Genomic DNA, 21,918 nt, shown 5'->3' on the forward strand with positions numbered 1-21,918 from the left:
TCTTGAATGGCTGACACCTTTAAACGTCATGTAAAGCATAGGCAGCAAACCCAAGGGACTGCACTTCAGAAACAAAAAAAGCAGACTTGGCAACACTGACTGCTATCTTCACCCCATCCTCCAGTGTAGAGCCCCCTTCACCCCATTCCTTTGTCCCCTCCACCTCCACAGCCACTCTCTTGCTATCACCAAATCGCACTTTCCTCCTTCTGCCGTTTCAATCTCGTAGCCCTTATATTCCCCCACTCCAATTTCCCATCTCCTCACCCGCCCTCTGCCTTTTCTCCTTTATCTCTTTGCCTGTCTTTCTCTCATTCTCTTAACCTTCTCTCTGGCTCTCTCTCTCGCTCTCTCTCTCTCTCTCTCTCTCTACAGTAGGAAGAAGGTGGCCATAAACAAAGCAGCCATGTCCTACCGGCAGGAGAAGAGTCGTAAGCTGAGCTCTCTGGACTGCAGCATGACAGAGCAGAGCACGCTGCAGCAGGATGTGAGCATGGCCCACTCCTTCATGGACGCCCACGGCTGCAACACCAGAAGTAAGAGCCAGTCAGGAACATATGTAAGACAGTGTCTAGAGGGGAGATGAAGCTCCTTCCTCCCTGACCTCCAGCCAACTTTACTTCCAAGCATGTATCCATTCAGTTCTGAGAGAGAGCAGAAGGTGTTTCTAGTCTCCACAGAGGGAATCTCCCTCAAGTCTCTTGTCTGTTCAAATATGTTGCTGTGCCAGTCAGACCTTGTGCTTCTATGTGTTTTCTTTAAGCTGCCCCGTAGACGTTTCACTCATGTTTACATTAAAGTAGCTACGAAGAAGATTTTTGTTGATTCTAGCGCCCCCTTTGGATAAAAGTGGTAGGGTTTTACGACACCAGCGCCTGCTCTCGTAAAGATATTTGCTAGCGCATGGCGGCGGCGCATACATTTGTTTAGGAAGCGAGTGAAAGAGAGGCGGCAGTATTCATGGCAATGAGGTAATGTACTGTATTTACACTCAACAAAAATATAAACGCAACACTTTTGTTTTTGCTCCCATTTTTCATGAGATGGACTTAAAGATCTAAAATTCATTCCAGATACACAATATTACCATTTCTCTCAAACATTGTTCACAAATCTGTCTAAATGTGTGATAGTGAGCACTTCTGCTTTGCTGAGATAATCCATCCCACCTCACAGGTGTGCCACATCAAGATGCTGATCTGACATCATGATTAGTGCACAGGTGTGCCTTAGACTGTCCACAATAAAAGGCCACCCTGAAATGTGCAGTTTTGTCTCACAGCAAAATGCCACAGATGCCACAAGCATTGAGGGAGCGTGCAATTGGCATGCTGACAGCAGGAATGTCAACCAGATCTGTTGCTCGTGCATTGAATGTTCATTTCTCCACCATAAGCCGTCTCCAAAGGCGTGTCAGAGAATATGGCAGTACATCCAACCGGCCTCGCAGACCACGTGTAACCACACCAGCCCAGGACCTCCACATCCAGCAGGTTCACCTCCAAGATCGTCTGAGACCAGCCACTGAGACAGCTGCTGAAACAATTGGTTTGCATAACCAAACAATTTCTGCACAAACTGTCAGAAACCGTCTCAGGGAAGCTCAACTGCATGCTCGTCGTCCTCATCGGGGTCTTGACCTGACTCCAGCTCGTCGCCGTAACAGACTTGAGTGGGCAAATGCTCACATTCGATGGCGTCTGGCACGTTGGAGAGGTGTTCTCTTCACGGATGAATCTCGGTTTACATTGTTCAGGGCAGATGGCAGACAGCGTGTGTGGCGTCGCGTGGGTGAGCGCTTTGCTGATGTCAATGTTGTGGATCGAGTGGCCCATGGTGGTGGTGGGGTTATGGTATGGGCAGGCATCTGTTATGGACGAAGAACACAGGTGCATTTTATTGATGGCATTTTGAATGCACAGAGATACCGTGATGAGATCCTGAGGCCCATTGTTGTGCCATACATCCATGAACATCACCTCACGTTTCAGCAACGGCCCCATGTTGCAAGGATCTGTACACAATTCTTGGAAGCTGAAAATGTCCCAGTTCTTGCATGGCCAGCATACTCACCGGACATGTCACCCATTGAGCATGTTTGGGATGTGCTTGACCGGCGTATACGACAGCGTGCACCACTTCCCACTAATATCCAGCAACTTCGCACAGCCATTGAAGAGGAGTGGACCAACATTCCACAGGCCACAATTGACAATCTGATAAACTCTATGCGAAGAAGATGTGTTGCACTGCATGAGGCAAATGGTGGTCACACCAGATACTGACTGGTTCTGAGTCCCCAGACCCCCAATAAAGCAAAAAAATGCACATTTCAGAGTGGCCTTTTATTGTGGACAGTCTAAGGCACACCTGTGCACTAATCATGATGTCAGATCAGCATCTTGATGTGGCACACCTGTGAGGTGGGATGGATTATCTCAGCAAAGCAGAAGTGCTCACTATCACACATTTAGACAGATTTGTGAACAATGTTTGAGAGAAATGGTAATATTGTGTATCTGGAAGGAATTTTAGATCTTTAAAGCTGCAGTTGAGAGTTTCAGCCGTTGGGATCCCAACGGCTGTTTTCCCAACGATCTACCTGCTGTAGTTCCTCCCTCCGAACGACAGCTATGCGCGTTCATGTGAATTCAGTTACATTGACAGGAGACAAACACCATGTCCGATTCCGAGGTGATTAAACATTAGTAATGATAACTACATACGTACATATTGAGCATCTTCATTTTAATCACAGACAGACCATGTATGTTAGCTTAAAATCATTGTAAGTGTGCTGGTAGGCCTAACAAAAGTAGCTGTAACAGCCAGGCAAGATAGCAAACTAATTGTAACAGAGCGGAGAGGTGTGTGTGTATCTCCTACTATCTATGACCGCAGCTGGGAGGGTCTGCTCGGGGCTGCTGCGCGAGGAGCGGGCTGCGTGTCAGTGCTCCCGCTGCTCGTTGAGAAGAGGTGATACTTGCTTTGGCGAAAAAAGTCACCAATAACACCAGAAAAAAAAGCTAGATTTGTCGCTTGTCGCTGTTTTGAAAAAAAAAGTCGCCAGGGGGGCTGAAAAGTCACTAAATATAGCGACAAAATCGCTTTGAGTTGGCAATAGCACAGGACGAGGGCTATATAGGGCCAGCGGACGTCCTGCTGCTAGCGGCAGGCAGCCGAGGGGCAGAGGAAGGGGACGAGGTCGCGGTCGGACAGGTCTTGATGTGATAGGGCAAGAAGACATGGCCGGTGTACTTTTTTTCGAGCTCTCTCCGTCTCCCTTTCAGCAGTTAACTTTTCAACATTCGTCTTTCCTCGTTTTTTTGCTGTCTTAGCAGTGTTAGTTGTTGGTATCCTGGGAATGGTAAATTGAGGGTTTGTTTGTGAAGACATTGCTACTCGCTGTCCGCCGTAGTAGCCTAGTACCAAACAGTAGGCTAGTGTCAGACTGCTAGGGTCGTGAACGCTCACGCAACTGATGCATCAACGTCGTTGCCAAGGTCCCACAGCCAATAAGAACGGAGAATCTGACTGACCTCGCTCTGATTGGTCAAAATTAACATGAGCGGTGGCAATTTTGGGGGGCAGCACACAGAGGCAGGGGGGAGCAAAGTGATAAAAACATATTTTCAGACCACTTCACCTACATATAGCTGAATGGCTATTATGACAGTTTTGCCAAATATTACAGTAAAAAAAACTCAACTGCAGCTTTAAGTCCATCTCATGAAAAATGGGAGCAAAAACAAAAGTGTTGCGTTTATATTTTTGTTGAGTGTAGATGTGACTGTCAGATTAAATGTGCAGTGAGAGATTCTGGAGAATGCTTTTTGTCAAAAAATCTGCTACCTGTTCGTACTGTGCGTGAGCAATGTTAATACACAGCCTAGGCTCTGTAAATGGGCATGTTGCTAGCAATGGTGGGCCCCCTTTGTTTACATACCACTTTACAGAGACTAGGCTGTGTATCAACACTGGATTTTGTTTTAGCGCACACAGTACGTACAGGTAGATCATGAGAAGGCATTCACTGGTTTTGACAACACGGTCTCTCCAGAATCACTGACTTCACCTTACGGTAATATGACAATGGTGAAACAATGTTAACTTTTTCTTTTCTTTTTTTAATATTTTTTGGGGCATTGTTATGCTTTATTGACAGTTCAGAGAGACAGAGGTGAAATGGGGCAGAGAGGGGAGTGACATGCAGAGAACGACCGCGGGCGGGAATCGAACCCGGGTCTGCTGCTGGGCCCGACCCGGGGGGGGGGGGGGGGGGGGGACGCCCTACCAACTGAGCTAAGGGCGCCCCCCAAAACAATGTAAACTTTGATCTATTACCATTCGGGAAACACATTATTTTCCGCTCTGCCTGCCGTAAACTGTTTTATAAGTTCCCACGAATATCAGAGCTGTGCGAAGGCATTAATAATAACTGTATAAAAACAGCATTATTTTGCGCTGATGGTCTTGTTTGCTGTTACAGATCATCAACATGCTGTTGTGATCATCAGAGGAGATATTTGACCAGTTCATAAACATTTCAAAGTTCCTCGTAGGAGGTTTGATATACAGTGCCTTGCAAAAGTATTCATACCGCTTGAAATTTTCGACATTTAGTCACGTTATAACCTGGACTGGACCATTCTAACACATGACTATGCTTTGATTTAAACCATTCCATAATATATCTGGCTGTATTGTTAGGCTAGTTGTCCATCTGGAAGGTGAACCTCCACCCCAGTCTCAAGTCTTTTGCAGACTCTAACAGGTTTTCTGTCCTGTATTTGGATCCATCCATCTTCCCATCAACTCTAACCCGCTTCCCTGTCCCTGCTGAAGAACAGGACCCCCAAAGCATGATGCTGCCACCACCATGTTTCACAGTGAGGATGGTGTGTATAGGGTGATGTGCAGTGTTAGTTTCCGCCACACATTGCATTTTGCATTCAGGCCAAAGTCTTCAAGTTTGGTCTCATCTGAATATGCTGTGTCCCCCGCATGGCTTGTGGCAACGGTTGGAGGAAGGTGCTCTGGTCAGATGAGACCAAAAAGGAAATGTTTGGCCTTAACGCAAAGTGCAACTAACACCCTATACACACCATCCCCACTGTGAAACATGGTGGTGGCAGCATCATGCGTTGGGGGTTCTTTTCTTCAGCAGGTACAGGGAAGCTGGTCAGAGTTGATGGGAAGATGGATGGAGTCAAATACAGGGCAGAAAAACCTGTTAGAGTCTGCAAAAGACTTGAGACTGGGTGGAGGTTCACCTTCCAGAAGGTTAAATACCCTAAACATACAACCAGATCTACTATGGAATGGTTCAAATCAAAGCATAGTCATGTGTTAGAATGGCCCAGTTAAAGTCCAGACCTCAATACAATTGAGAATATTTGGAAAGACTTGAAAATTGCTGTTGACAGACGCTCTCCATCCAATCTGATGCTGAATCTGAAGCTTGAGCTATTTTGCAAAGAAGAATGGGCAAAAATATCAGTCTCTAGATGGGCAAAGCTGGTAGAGACATACCCCAATAGACTTGCAGCTGTTATTGCAGTGATAGGTGGTTCTACAACGTATTGACTCAGGGGGGCTGAATACTTATGCACGCCACGCTTTTCAGTTTTTTATTTAAAAAAAAAATTAAAACCATGTTTCATGTTCATTCCACTTAACAATGATGCACCACCTTGTGTTGGTCTATCACATGAAATCCCAGTAAAATAAATGTATGTGTGTGGTTTTAATGTGACAAAATGTGGAAAATTCCAAGGGGTATGAATACCACTGTAAATCAAAACTGTCCGTGTTATAAAGTATAAAGTGCGTTACTTCAGAGGTGAGCCTTGAACAGTTGGTGTGTACCATGTTCTTCAGATGAGCAGCGCAGCTTGGTGAATGAGTCTAGCAGCTTACTGGGAGGCTCCCCACACCGCCACTGTCGCAGGAAGAGCTCTCCCTATCACACGGGTCAGCTCCACCCCGCTGTGAGGGTGGCCGACCTCCTGCAGCACATCAACCAGATGAAGACCGCCGAGGGCTATGGCTTCAAACAAGAGTATGAGGTAAGAACGGGTGAAAGAGAAAAAGATGTGCTTCAGGTATGACCACTGGACACTGGTCCTTCATGGTTTTGGCTACATAAACCAAGGCTACATTTGATTTGATTAGATGTTTTACATATCTCGAACAGTCAACAATATTTAAAAGACAAATCTGATTAAAAAAAAAAAAAGACTAAAAAAAAAACTAAACCAGACCACAGCTTTTGACACGTCTAAGTAGCATTACTTGGGTAGAGATGAACTAAACAAGGTTTCAGTGTGAAAAGTAATGACCTGCAATGAAAACAAAAGAGTGGAGGGTGTAATAGCAGCACTTTAGTTCTGAATGATTTGTTCAAAGATCACATATGAATAAAATGTCCATGCTTCCGCACCAGTTCTTATTTCATTGCAGGAACTTGCTTGAACAACTTTTACTCACGGGACTCACATATCGTGAAATTTTAAGAAAGTTTTTGAAGCTTCGGTACTAGGTTCTCTCGTGTGTTTTTACAGAACTTTCAAAAAAGCTTCCTATTAGAATTGTTATCATTGCGAGCACTGCAGGCAACCCTTAAGAGCGCATCGGTGCTACTTGTCTTCAGTACCTCAGCAGTGATGGAATTAAGTTCAAGGACCTTATCTGCCAGCGTTTAATATTCATGAGAGAGCCGTAGATTGTCGTTTGAATTAATCTGCATTACAGGGATAAGCTGAATTTTCTGCACTTCTGTCGACTTATTATGCTTTTCAAAGTCACTCCCTTTTTTCTGATTTTAATATGAAATCCTCCATATCAACCTGTCTTCTGCAAGAAGCAGAATATGCCCCTTTTCCCCAGTTTATTAAGATCCCTCTGGGGCCAACAAAATTAAGCCCACCTCCAAAATCAATATATGGGTCGCCTTTTTTCACTCCTCAAGTCTAGCTCACTATTGTCTGGAGAAATAAACAAGATGAAGGCATGTCCGTATAAATAATATTACTGTATCATCAAAAGCCTGCACAATGGGCGTGCCTAAAGTCCACTGTTATTCAGCACTTAGATAAATGATCTCCCATCTGCATGTGATGGAGTGGAGGCCTTGATGTATGCTGATGACACGGTCCTCCATACATATGGCAAGGACGCAGCTGATGTTGCTGCAAAACTGTCTTGTGCAATGGACAAAGTTTCCGCATGGCTACACGACTCATGCCTTACATTAAATGTGGATAAAATAGTGCAATGTTTTTCATACTGTCATACTGGATCCCAAACTGAGTTTCAAGAAGCATGTTAAAAAACTGAACCAAACGTTGAAATTTAACGTAGCTAATTTAAGGCACATCAGAGGGTCACTTACAACGGAGGCATCTATGATATTTTTAAATGCAATGTTTATGTCTCGTATCAGCTACTGTATTACCTGCTGGTCTCAGGCAAACAAGTCTACATTAAAATCTCCACAAACAAGTCCTTAAAATATTTGCTATATAATCCCAACAATATCACCACTGTCAAATACTCTCCCATTTCAACATGTGGTCCATATGGTCCATAAAATAATAAATAATGCTGCAGGAATATTTACAAATAAATACTTTGAAATGTCAAACCAAAAATATTTGTTATTTACAGTAAGTTTTGAGCTTGTTCAATAAAGCCGATAGAGAAATAATTAAATAAAGTAAAGCTCCGTGGAGGTTTTGTCTGAACAAATGTGGGTTTGTTATGCAGGATAAAGGAGGCATTACCTGTACAGGATCCAGTAGCAGTTCTAAACCCCTGATCAGCTATCTCTGTGCGGTCTCAGGTGGGCCCAATGTGCCCCTTTGCCGAGGGGGGGGATGGGTTGGCTGCAGATGACAGACAGCATGCCTCTGCACTAGAGCATGTGCCTACAGATATAGCAAGGGGATCAGGCTGGCACTTCAAATTCAACCGAACACGACACGGCTCATGTGACGTTTGTTTATTTTCTCATCCTCCTCCCGCTCTTCCTTCACTTCTAGTGTTGATTTATATTCACTGACTCATCTTGCTTGCTGCAGCAGATTTAGTGGATGGGTGTCATAAACAGCTGTCATTGAGGTATTATGGAACAATGGCTTCTTCAAGCGTGGAGCCTCACCCCACGTCTACAGTGAAATTGACTGCAGTGGGGCCGCCGCCTCCCTCCCAAGGCCGCAGATAAACCCACCACCACACATTCTAGTGAGGCAGGAGTGATCATTGAGTCGGATTACTGTTTTGTGACTATAATTTTATTTTTAAATAAAATGATGCATAGTTAAGGTGAGCACTGGTCAATTTTGAGATTCTGACATGTCTTCTTTCATACTAGTGTAAATAAAATGGTAAAAAATTTACATTTAGGTGTTTATTTGACTAAACCTTGTCTGTTTGAATCTGTATATTTCTCCTAGACAACCATCTTAAAAGGCCATTATCTTATCACAGAAGGATTTGTTATATATATATATTAGGGCTGTCAAGCGATTAAAAAAATTAATCAAATTAATTACAGGCTCTGTGATTAATTAATCTAAATTAATCGCATACTTATATGACACTTTTATACCTGTTTGTAAACAGTTGTATAGCCTGCTACAGTTTGTTTCTCTCTCTCTCTCTCTCGCGCGCGCTCGCTCTCCGTCTCTCGTAACTTCTGTCTCCTCCCCTCAGCCAGCTTTATACATGAACTAGCGCCGAATTTTCTCAAAAAAACAAGCAGACAAAATTACGACTTTCCATCTCCCACAACAGACAGCGCTGCACTGCCACCATTTCGTAGCCTACTCATAGGCAAAAATATTGAGACACACACACACACACACACACACACACGGGGCGGGTGCTAGACAGCTAGCAAACAAAATTGGAGGAAGATTGAGAGATATGGCCTACTCACTGTTTTGAACCTAGCCTACATTGTTGCACCCACTAAATAAATAATGCACGGACACTGCGGAGAATTAAGTAAGATGTCTTCCTACCTTCATGCATCCCATAAACCGTCCATAGAGACCTCGAGTCGGCCCCTTTCCCTTGCTTCTCTCTTTACCTTTCTCCCTTTAACCCACGCGCCCGGCCCGGCGAGCTACAGGTGCAGCTCCGCACCACTTTTGCACCGGGTCAAAAGGCATTATAGAAGTGCGATTCATCTGTGTTAATTTTTTTAATCGCGTTAATTTTTCTGTGATTAATTAATCGAAATTAACGCGTTAATTTGACAGCCCTAATATATATATATATATATATATATATATATATATATATATATATATACAGTATATACATACAGTGTAGTGTGAAAGTTTGTGAACCCCTTGAACCTTATTTTTATTAATACCAGTATTTTTTATGTGAAATAACAGATGTTTGTTTATCAATTCAAATGTTTCTTTTCCAGAAATCAATTGTTAAAAGACATAAAACAAATGATTTGCCAACTGTTGTATGTGCAAAAGTTTGTGAACCCTGAGCTGGATTGCTTAAATCGAGCAGGTTAACACAATCAGTTGGGCCAAATTGATTGATGAAATAAACCAAGGGAAGAAATTGGGTGGCACTAGATAAAACAGAGATAAAACCAGGTCAGTTTAGGCTCACCAAAGTGAACCCATACAGGTCAGACATGCTAAAAGGGAAAAAAATCACAGAGGATCTCAGGAATAGAGTTTTGATGTTGCACATTTGTCTGGGGACAGCTATAAATTCATATAAAAAATGTTGAGCTCCATCGGTCCACCGTGAGGCAAATCATCTACAAATGGAGAGCTTTAAGAGTGACTTAACATCTGCCTAGAAGTGGACTTCCTTCAAAAATATCTTCAAGCACCACAAGAAAAGGGATTTTTCAGGTAGAAACATTACATCTGGAGATTTGCAGACAATTTGACACCACCATTCTTCACTTGGGAGAAGGTTCTCTTGGTGGTAGGCAGAGTTGCGTTTTTGCCCAAACATGGCAGTTTTGGTTATGACCAAAAAGTAAAATTTTGGACTAATCTGTCCACAGAATAGTTCTTCAGGTATCTCCAGGTGCTCTCTGGCAAAGTTGTGACAAGCAGTTTTGTTCTTTTTTGAGAGCAGAGGCTTCTTTAACAACCCTCCCATGAAAGCCATTTTGACTGAGTTTTCTTGTGGAACCATGCACATCTGTCCCAGATGCTGCAAGAGAGGTCTGCAAATCACTAGATGTAATGTTTGGGGTGGCTTTTAACTGAAAAATCACTTTTCTTGTGGCGCTTGTGGATATTTTTGAAGGAAGTCTACTTCTAGGCAGATGTTCAGTCACTCTTAAAGTCCTCCATTTGTAGATGATTTGCCTCATGGTGGACCGATGGAGCTCAAACTTTTTTTAATAATAATTTATAGCTGTCCCCAGACAAATGTGCAGCATCACAACTCTATTCCTGAGATCCTCAGATATTTGTTTCCCTTTTAGCATGTCTGACCTGTATGGGTTCACTTTGGTGAGCCTAAACTGACCTGGTTTTATCTAGTGCCGCCCATTTTCTTCCCTAAAGATCTCTCACTACATTGGTCTATTTCATGACTCAATTTGGCCCATCTGATTGTGTTTACCTGCTTGATTTAAGCAATGCAGCTTAGGGTTCACAAACTTTTGCACATACAACAATTGTCAAATAATGTTGTTTATTGTCTGATTTGATACATTTAGTTTTTTGAAAACATGGCACAAATGTATTAAGACCAGGGGGTGCTCGTGTGCAGTGGTTAGACAGTCCCATCCATAGAGTCTCAGTCCTCTTCACAGCAGACCCGGTTTAGAATCCAGCCCGGGTCGTTCTCTGCATGTCATTCCCCTCTCTGCCCCATTTCATCTCTGCACTATAAATAAAGCATTGAAAATGCCAAAAAGAAATCTTTAAAAAAATTAAAACCTGTAGGGGAGAGAGGCCTAAGTTGTGCAACTTTTCACTCAAAGTGACTTTAAAGTAAGGCCTTGACAGTAAAGTCTCCAACTCAAATATGTACATATATTTCAGGGTGTTGTGCATCCCTGGCAATAAAAACTTTGGATCTGGAATAAACTGTTGAAGAAATATAGCTTTCGGAAAAAAAGTTGTCTTGATGCACAACTTGCCCCCGGTGTGGTGTAAGTTGTGCGGTTGGAGAGAATACCATGGGGTGAATTGTGCCATTAATATATATCTCATAAACTGTAATGTAAGACAAATCCATTAGACAATCACTTATTTAAGGTGTATTTAAAGTAAATAAAGTAAATAGTTGACAAAGATTGAAGGACAATTTTCTTAAACAAGGCCTAGCAGATCTAATGGTTTTACCTGCAAAGCTCACAATGACAAAGTCACCATCATCATCTTTCTGGCCATCTGAACTCTCATCAGTGGTGTCGTTAAGTGGAATTGAGATGTCACTCTCTTCTGAGCTGCTGTAGACAATCACTTTCTTTTTGTGACCAGCGTATACAGCCATGCCACTGGCACAACTCTCAGAAATGTACTTTGCACTAGTTGCTCCGTGCTTGTGGAACCAACTGCCACCTGACAAATGTGATTCCCCTACATTTCTGCCTTTAAATCAAGGCTCAAAACCCATATGTACACCCTGGTGTTTCCTCCCCATTAACTATCTTACCTCTGCACTACTATCTGTGTTTATGTGGATGTATGGGCTTTACGTCTTTTATTTTGGTTATTGTTATTTTACCTTCATTGTTTACCTACTGAATGCACTATGTACAGCACTTTGGACAGTGCAAACTGTCATAAATGTGCTTTTATAAATACATTTTACTTACTTACTTACTTATAACTGACCCAGGCCCTTTGGCACAAATCACCCCAATCCCAGAAATTTGGATAATAAGCATGATGCAGCAATTTAGGGCTGACATCGTGCTAACTGTATAGACTCAAAATGTAGCATACCAAAGCACTAAAATATGTGTCAAATGTTTTCAAACTTGTCTATAATTGTTCAGACACAATAATCAAAAAACCTTGATCATGGAAATTTTACTTTGAAAGGCATAACACAGTTTTTTGAGTTTAAATGTGCTTATATCTTATTCCTTGTGTCTCCCTTCTTTACAGGATGAGTCAAATGGATGGCTCTTCTTAAATATGTGGTCACATTTCCAATTTCTTCCACGGTTTTCTAGAAACAAGGGGTGGCACAACTTCCAAAATGCACAACTTAGGCCACTCTCCCCTACATAGTATTTTATTTTATTTAAATGCAAATGTACACATCATTTGTTAGATATTGCCATCTTTCTATATTTCAAAAATTCTGAACAAATTGTTATACAAAAAACAATTATTTTATTGTAATTCATCAACTGGCAAAGATCAAATGAAACCATATTCACCTGCAGTGTCTCACCTTAACTTGTCATCTGTTTCGTCCTTTTGCAGAGTTTTTTCGATGGCTGGGATGTGACCAAAAAGAAGGACAAGACCAAAGGAAGGCACGACAGCTTGCTAAGCCGTGAGTACTTTGTGGTTACAACAAGAAAGACATACTGATAACTGAGAACTTTGCTCTGTTGAGGTAGGCTTTTGTTGTACTTTAACACCTTAACATTAATGGCTTATCATACATGCACTGTAAAGTAGACAGTACTGTGTTTTTGAGCCACCCAATAACGATTTTTACTCCCAGTTAAATGGCTGTTCACTTATTATAATGTTATTACGGGTTGATTACGTAAAATTGATTGCTTAGCAGTGTGATTTTCAAAAGGACCCTTTGGAGAGTGTACATCCCATAGCGTTGACCAGGTGTTTCACTATGTATGGGTTAAAGAGCTTTTGTAAAACGATGACCTAAGCGGCTTTAGAGAAGGACAGGAGTTGTGTGGTTATTAGTAAAAAAGTTCATTTTAAATGCCTATATAGCTGAATACAAAGCATAGCTGCTGTCATTACGCTTTATTTATGTTGATTTCTTCAGATGATTATATCAGATTCAGGAATAATGGTTTTATCTGTCGCTCAGCAGATCTGTCGTTCATGCGTTCAATGAACATGACATACTTGTGTTGGAAGTAGCTGGAATTGATTGGTAATAGGTAAGAATGGGAATGAGCATATGATGCCTTGGCTGAACAGATTAGTGTTGTTTTTGGCGGCCTGTTTTCATTTTAATTTTAGTCTAGTCTTTGTGTCAAACTGTCATTTTAGTTATTATTAGTCTTAGTCATGTTTAAACTCCTTTTAGTCTAGTTTCAGTCAACTAAAAGTCGGAGCATTTCAGTCTTATTTTATTCAGAATTATCCATGACTATTTTCATCTAGTTTAATTGTATGTTAGTCTCTTTTTAGTAATGCAATCATAGTTAACCCGGCTACCTTCCTGTTATTTCAAAATAAAAGCCAACTCACGTTTGTCCAGTGAAATGCTAATGTGAAGCCAGTGAAATGCTTTTAATGTGAAGCCATAGCCATAACGCTCTGTTTTGCAGCCCCGAGACTCAGGAAACAGAAATATTGCAAACTAATAATAATAGTGAGACGAAATAACGTTGTAAAATTGTCTCGTCTTGTTTTGGTCAATGAAAATGAATAGATATTTTAGCAGAGTTTTTATTTTGTAAACCACATTTAGTCCCGTGTTTATTCTTCAACAATATTGCATTATATATTTGATTATAGTTTTCGTCACATGACCACCATTTACGTTGCGTCTCGTCTTGTCCGTCACGTGATAAAGGTTCGTTGACGACAATATTTAGTCATAATTTTCGTCGTCGAAAGCAACACTAGAACAGAGTAAATCAAAAAGTTATTGTCTTTCAGTGAGACACATTTTGTGTCGGCTCAAATCTTTGGCTTGATGTGTGTTATCTGAAGAAGACAGGATAACTCAATTTGTCACCTTAAAGTACCTCCGAGGAAGGGTTTCATACACATTTCAGACAGACATCAAGTACAGTATGTAAATGAGTTTATTCATTAAAAACTGAAAGACAGGGAACCACAGACAGCAGGAGAAGACACCATAGAGAAATGGTCGCTGTCTGCATAGCTGCTCAGTCACAAGCTTAATTTAGACGTAATTAAAATGTCAGTGTTCTTTCAACGTAATTGTTGAAAAGCCTTGCAATTAACATATAGACACAAAAACCCAGACAAATTCAACTTTCTGACCCTTTAAGGAGTATATGTTAGAAGTAGTCTTTACTATTGGTTTACATTGTACTCGCCAACGTATTTTCTGAGATCTGTGAACACGTTGACATCAATACACCCACACACAGCGGTGCAAGAACCACAAGCAGTCACATGATCAGAAAGGCTTTTCCTTAGCTGGTTTAGCCAGATTGTTGAAACCTCTATATTTAAAGTTGCAGCCTCAAGAGGAGCTCACCTGAAATGTTGATGACAAATACAGTCATGACACATTGGTAAAAGTTCCAATACTGACTTTGTACAGTGAAACTTCTGTCATCTTTTATGGTGTTCAGTTCAAATTAAACAGTTTCTTGTTCATTGTCAATGTATGGCAGTACTGATCCTCCGGACCGAGAAAAGGGGACTGCCACAAATGTACAATTAATGTATCACCTTACTACTACCACTAATACATTCCCCAATCAAGTGTAATCATGATATCTAATTTATAAGGATACAAATGATTGATCTGCAGTGTTCCACCTTAACTCTGTATATTGACTGATACAGTAGATAGGTCTTGTATTTTTGCTTATCATTGAACCCTAAATCATTTTTTTCAGACGATCGTCATCGAGTCAAGCTCCACTCTCTGCTGGCAGACCCCAGCTCTGACTATGTCAACGCCAACTACATCGACGTAAGTCTCCTTCAGTCTCACTCTCTCCCCTTCTCTCTAGCCTCCTATTCATCCGTCTGTCTTTGATGATCCCTCATCTCCACTCCAACGGCTCGTACTAGTTTGTCTTGTATTGTTGCTGTTGAGCCAAGTGTTTAACCAGGGGACATTTACAGCTATTTCTCACTGGAACTGTTGTCTCTGTCTGACCCAAGTGTAATTTAGCAACTACAGTACAACCACACCATAGCATTTGAGGCGCGACTTTAGTGCAGTGACTCTGAAGATCCTACAAGAGCCCATAAGCTCAGAGCACCGGGGGCCTCTTGACTCACCCAAATGCTTCTGGACTGCAGTCGGTTTCCCGATCCAACAGCGCTGATCCTTTTATCTGCTTTCAGATATTTCGATCTCACCTACAGTTCAGCTCCAGTGAGTATCTCAGGGAGCCTCTCCAGTACCAAGATCCTATCTCTGCAGCTTTTCAAACAGATGGACCAACCACTATCTGAAGGACAGTCATTTAGTGCAAGCCAGGGCCTGAGGTCTGCTGCTCCCTGCAAAGGTCAATGATGGAGACTGTGAAAAGCTCCTAACAGTCTTGTATACATGTTTTGGCCCCTACGCACTGAAGCCCTCATAGGTGGGTTTTAGGGTTGGGCGGTATCCAATTTTTGGGAATCCAAATGCTACCCAGTATTACCGTTGAGTTATACCCATTTCTACTTCAACTGTAGCCTATTATGTTTTCGTTTATGCAGTGGCGGATCTAGAAAAATATTAATGGGGTGGCAAGAGGGTGGCAGGAGATTTTAAGGGGTGGCAACCTGTGGCGGATGTATATACAGTATGCCGATTTAATTAAAGCCATATAAATAAATATGTACTTGGGAAAGCCCCCACATTTAGATATGTTGACTAAATAACATAATACTTAATGTATTGTAGCACGAATTACTGAATAATTACTACATTACCTGCCTCACAACAAACACCTGCACTAATACACCAGCATGGGGCTCAAAAGCTATGCAAATAGGGCTGCAATAAGTTCTTAGTTAACAGTGAGTCTTTGGTATTTGTCTGTGTTAATATGAGATACTCCCATCAGATGTCAATCATCAGTCTAACTTGAGTGCAAATATCAAGTTATTCAAATATTCTAGTAATTTACATACAATACAGATAAAATCATTCATATAAATATTGTGTGGCATGTTCCTATGTTTGGTCACAAACAGTGACCTGTTAAACACACTGTAAATGGGAAGAGGTTCAGTAATGTCCAACACAGAAATAGGTCTACTGGTTATTATGAGCAATTGATAAGCACAACCCAAGACTTTAATTTAAAATAGTGTGATAACAATTAGGAAGTATCCTTATACAAAGGCCTATAGATAAAATGAAACAAAATAATGAATGAATTTCAAGGGTATAGGTTATGATTAAACCTTGGTTTAGGATACTTTTTAAATGGGGGGTCTGGGGGTGCCCCCACAGAAATTTGAGCATTCATCACTTCATTTCCTGCATTCTGGTGAATTTGTTTGCATCAAGTTTATGTAAAGTAATTGACAACATTTAGGTTCCCAGTGACAACAATAGAATAGAATACAATGCAGTAATATCATGCATTCTGTTTTGCTTTCAAATATTTATTCTCCTCTATTGTTAAAAAAAATTGGTTTAGAATAAAAGAAGAAGTGATTATTCATGTCTATCATTGAGAATGTAGTGGCTGGTGGTATTTTACTTGCATGCAATCTTCAAATATTCAAAAATAATAAAGTGCAAAATGAGGTTTTAATCCTCGTGTACTTTTAAGCTACTAGAGACTAAGTGTGCAGTGGACAGAGGGAGGAAGAGATAGCTTTATTTTATAATTTAGCTTTTTGATTTGTGAGCGTGATCCTCGCTGACTTTTAGACTGACTCGCGCTGTCTGCTCCGTGAGGCTCGAGCCCTTCAGCTGAGCCAACAGCTGTCCGACACGGAGATGAAAAACGAAACTGAAACTTAACTATCCTGTCCTGCCTGGGCTGACTTAAGGTGGAGCAACCAAATATAAATGAATAAATATTGTACTAAACTGTAACACAAGTAATGAGTTGTGGAATTTGGATCAGTAGCCTACAGTAGTGCACAATCTTCGCTGATGTGAACGTTATTGTAGTTTTTCCGAAGCATTCACGAGTTCCTAACGTTATTATTAACCTCTAGTCATTGTCACCACAAAGCAGCATATTAACTGTATAGAAAAACTACAACTCCATTAGCCCTGCTCTTTTCTCATTATTGTCATTTCTTCATAGATAGACAGTTGATCAGTAATACCTGGAGAGTGTAGTCTCTCCTGTGCTGCTTGCTTCGTTAGTCTAGACTAGAGGTTTGGATCCGTCTCTCGCACGCCTTCCTTGTATTCAAAATCAGTGCCGTTAGGAGCGGTTAGGAGTCTCGGGAGTGGGTCGCGTGGGATCGGGGTGGGGCAATATTACCTGGCTACATTCACTTGCAGTCGGACATTTGAAACTCGCGCTCGTAAATGTCTCTTAACAGCCAAAAATAAACGTTTAATTTGGCGCTGCCAACTGGGGTGGCAGCTGGGGTGGCAAGGCTTTTTTTAGGGTGGCAGTTGCCACCCCATGCCACCCCGGTAGATCCGCCCCTGCGTTTATGGCATTACAATTTAAAAATATTAAAAATGAACTTATCACAATTAAGGTACTTTCACTAAATATATTTGTTTTACTTACAGTAACAGCGCTCATACACATCACAATATAACTCTATTCAACCTATGTTCCAAACGAAGGAAACCAACAAAATCACTGCATGTAATTTCCTTGTACAGTAATATAAGCTGCATTCTTCTATTGAAGATGCTATACACAATGAAGCAGCAGTCTAATTTTTGTGGGTACAAACTGGTTTGCGTCGGCCATCTTTTCTTTCTAATGATCAGAAGATTAGAAGAGGCCAGGTCACTTGACACATAGCGGGTATGAGCGCTTGCTCTAAATAGCTTGGTCCTTTTTTGACAGCTTCTTTGACAAATTAGGCCTCCCATCATTTACAGGAGTTCTGTCATCACTTTTATAACTTCTTCCAACAGAGACATTGTTGCTGCTGCCAGACATGGACTCACACACTGAAGGCATCATCATAAACGTGCACCAAGCATTTTTGCACAACGCTAATTAAAGGAATACCATTGCTTTTTGTAAATTGCCATATCATTGCCCAACCCTAGCGGGCTTAACATGACTTGTTAAGGTATTCTGAATGCTTTATTCCCTCCTTCGTTTCTGCTATTGTTTTGCCTTACAAAGGTGAAATGTAGAGTGGACAAAAGCGTTAAAGCGTGCCGTCAGAGCTCACGGTGCCATCTGTGGCCACTTTATCCGTTTTATTGCTCAGCGAGGGGCTCCATTAGGACCAAAGTTTCAAGGACCTTTTTTTTTTTTTTTTTTTCTAAGATATTTTTTGGGCATTTTTATGCTTTTTTGATAGTGTTAAGAGACAGAGGTGAAATGGGGCAGAGAGGGGAGTGACATGCAGAGAACGACCGCGGGCGGGAATCGAACCCGGGTCTGCTGCTGGGCCCGGCCCGGGGGGGGGGGGACGCCCTACCAACTGAGCTAAGGGCGCCCCCTGTTTCAAGGACCTTTGTCTCGTTTTCTGCATGTCATGCCAAGAACCCTGGCTCACAGCATGGCAGGCAAAGGATTCCAAAATGAATCACGGACGCTGCCACAATTAGAATAAATTGCATTTTTTTTTAAGGTGAAACTAAAAAAACCCTCTCCTCCTCTCCTTGTGCAGGTTGACAGTTTTTTTTATTTGCCATGGGTAGAGAGACATGACTTTGGTGTCATATCTTTGGATGTTCCTTTTTATGAAGTCTTTGGTTTATGCCCAAGTGGTTTATTCCCAACACTGCAATGGCATTCCCTTTACACCAAGCCTTCCAACATGGCTGATCTCACAGAAGGCAGACAAAGCATGTCAGATGATCAGACAATTTGTAAACAAGCCAAACATTTATCCATATTATCTAAGCCAATGGTAATGAATTCCCCTTCCACAGAAAGTTGCAACATGACCACATGTTCTCAAGCCTGTAAAGCCATACATGTAGCACAACAGACATAGGGATGTGTACGTTTCTCTGGTCCGTTCGGTAGTTGTGCGATTTGTTCGTGCGATATGTGCAAAGCTTTTGAAATTACGGTTAATTAATTTCTTATTTGCCAATCCTTGATGATTTAATAATAATTTTGAGTTAGCCTTGTCTAACATAGTTGCTAGCATGTTAGTCGTCAAACAACTGCTGTAGTTGGCAGCATAAACCACAAGGGGCAGCACATGTTGTAGCAAGCCACTTGTCGCTGTGGCATTAGCCACAGGTTGCTTGGGGACCTCTGCGTTATTGCAACTTTCTTGTGCATGGAGAATTTACAGTATTATCATCGGCTTAAATAATATGGATAAATGTTTGGCTTGCTTTGTCTGACTTTTTAACATATTTTATGGTACACATGCAATTATGTTGCTGGGTGCAATGTTATATATTGTGATTATTTGCATAGAAACATGGGAATTCAAGGCTTTTGAACATTATTCTCTCCACAGGTCCTCAATGCTCTCTGTCCATTTCATTACTCTTTCTTCCTGGTCTTTGATCATAATAACTAGCTCTTGTTTCCTCCCTTTCTTTCATTCCTTTTCTCTCTATTTTCCGTCCCCCTGTGTTCAACCTTTGGCGTCTCTCAGATTCGGATAAACAGGGAAGTAAGTACTTTGCTTCTCTTTTCTCCTCTACCTCCTCTTTCTGTCTACTCTGCCCCCTCTGGCTGGCCCCTGCAGCCCGTCCATGGCTTCGCTGTAGCAGCACACCCTTATAGTTCTCTGAGCTGCCCAGCCTGTCTGCCTGTAGCCATCCCCCCCCAGAGAGTTGTTCTGTCCTCTGGGGGGTCTCGCTGTCCTCTTCTATCCGCAGTCTGATGCTCTCCTGGAGTTCTTGCTTAACATCAGGCGGACCACAGAGGAGAGGAGGATAGGTCAAATCAAAGGCAGTTTTATTATTAGTATTATGTATGTAGGCCTATCAAACATTTCAGAAGAGAAGAGTAAATGCTCGGTCAAACCATAAAGTGGCACAGCAAAATTCACTGAATCGTTCTTTTAAAACTGTTGCTTGCAGTTCAGCGACTAATTGCAGGGCTGCTCGGCTGCTCGGCCAAAGCCCAGCCAAAACATCTTGCTTACATAGCACATAAGGAAGCTAACAAGCTAGTTAGCTAGCTCAGTCATTAACAAATGGTCAAGAGTTTGTTATCACTACTAATTCCTGTTTAATAAATGACTGCAAAGTGTTGGGCTATACTAAATTAGTAATTATGCAGACCTTTCTATTGATAGCAATAGTTTTTCCTAATCAAAAGTAAATGCTCTAAATGGATGTCTCCATGAATATTATTAGGTTTCCAATGAAAGGATCTTATCTGGGTCTTAAACGTCTGTCATAAATAAAGAACAGAAGTGGGTGCTAAGTTCAAAAGTAGAGCCAATTTGTTCTAATATGCCAGTTCATTTGAAATAAAAAAAGACTTCATCAAATATATCCAGTGGATAAAAACCTTTTGGGACAGATGTTTGGAAAGTACCGTAATTGGTGCACCCACATACATCCATAGAAACATAATTATTGCAGTTGTTGGCAACAAGGCAAAGCAGCTAGGAACATAATTTGTGTCCCTAGGAATCTTAAATACAATGATGGGTAGTTTTCAGACAAATCAACTTTCTTATGAGTATTTTGAAACTGTTGTCAGATGTGGGTTTGTGGTTAAGTGCCCTGTTGTTGTACAGCCGCAAAACCGAAAGTTGTTTTTGTCTTTCTTTTTGACACGATTGACAAGCTTCCACGTCTCAAATGACTCTGCATGTTTGTTTTATTTCTTTCCAACCCATAGTGAGTTCACATTGCTTGATGTGTTTTTTTCTTTCTGCTTGCCTACTTTCGGAAAGTGTGGTTGCCACGGTGACAGACAGAAAACTGGTCTGCCCCAAGGAAACTCAGCAACGGAGGGCTTATGGGAAGGAGGGGGCACTATTTCATAGCGATAGCCATCCATCTCAACCTCCCTCTGTGGCATGACAGTCATGGAATGTCATTTGTGTGCCTGCCTGACTGAATAGTGTGTACGTGTATATCATTGTGTGTGTGTCTGGGGGGGGGGGGGGTACTAATGTAAAATAATAGCTTAGCAGACCGTGAACACACTGTATCATAACTGCACTAATGCCGAGCTGAGCAGAATGTGGAGGGCCAGACAACTAGATATATCATATTGTGACCCATGTGTCGTGATGCGTATGGTATGGTGACGTCCTTGCCATTACCCAGCCCTAATTTGAATTCAAGTGCAAACAAGCCTACACAGGGCAAATAATTCAGCCGGTCAAAAAGCTAACGTGGTTCCGGGTGGAGCATCATCCGTCTGTAAACTGATTAGTTTTTTACGATTGCAAAATGTGTTCAGTGGAGAGCAGAGTAGAAATGTAGCAGAGCAGAGTGCTGACATCAACCCCCCAGCACTGAGATGAATGAGAGATGACTCAAAGCTGAAAATGGAGAGACAATGGATGGGAGGGGTGAAATGAGTGGTCCCAGAGGCTCACTTCATCATGTGCTATTGTAATTATTAACTATCTCCCATCTCCCTTTTTCTTTCTTCTCTCCACTACCCTCCTCGTTCTCTCTCTCCGTCACACAGGGCTATCAGCGATCAAACCATTTCATCGCTACTCAAGGTGAGTGTAAAATAACCCAACGGCTGTGTTTGACCGCGACTATTTTGTGTTTGTTTGTGGCGTTCTTTGCACAGCAGAGCAGCTGACTATTCAAATGATTTTACTGAATTATTTAATGTGTACACAACAAGGAGCTTGTGTTGCCTCATGCTCACATCTGGATTTCCACCACAAAGCATCTCTTTCCTCCATGTGTGAGGAACACATCCCACCACAATGGACTGTTAACTGTCTGTCAATCTGCACTGTAACACTACTGACTGTCGCTCTCTGTGAAGTG

General features: G+C 41.7%; 1 protein-coding gene across 1 annotated transcript in view; it reads left to right on the top strand.

The window, feature by feature from the left end:
- Positions 1-21,918, top strand: part of ptprua (protein tyrosine phosphatase receptor type Ua) — a gene marked incomplete at both ends in the record, with an annotated part of 279,645 nt that overhangs the window by 214,256 nt on the left and 43,471 nt on the right. Inside the window, 6 exons of the mRNA XM_080045126.1 lie at positions 376-536; positions 5,881-6,068; positions 12,444-12,516; positions 14,765-14,841; positions 19,596-19,613; positions 21,602-21,638. Coding sequence (XP_079901252.1) covers positions 376-536; positions 5,881-6,068; positions 12,444-12,516; positions 14,765-14,841; positions 19,596-19,613; positions 21,602-21,638 — 554 coding nt within the window. The remainder of the gene's footprint in view (positions 1-375; positions 537-5,880; positions 6,069-12,443; positions 12,517-14,764; positions 14,842-19,595; positions 19,614-21,601; positions 21,639-21,918) is intronic.

This window comes from Ammodytes marinus (assembly GCF_949987685.1).
Source record: "Ammodytes marinus genome assembly, chromosome: 17".
Taxonomy (NCBI): domain Eukaryota; kingdom Metazoa; phylum Chordata; class Actinopteri; order Uranoscopiformes; family Ammodytidae; genus Ammodytes; species Ammodytes marinus.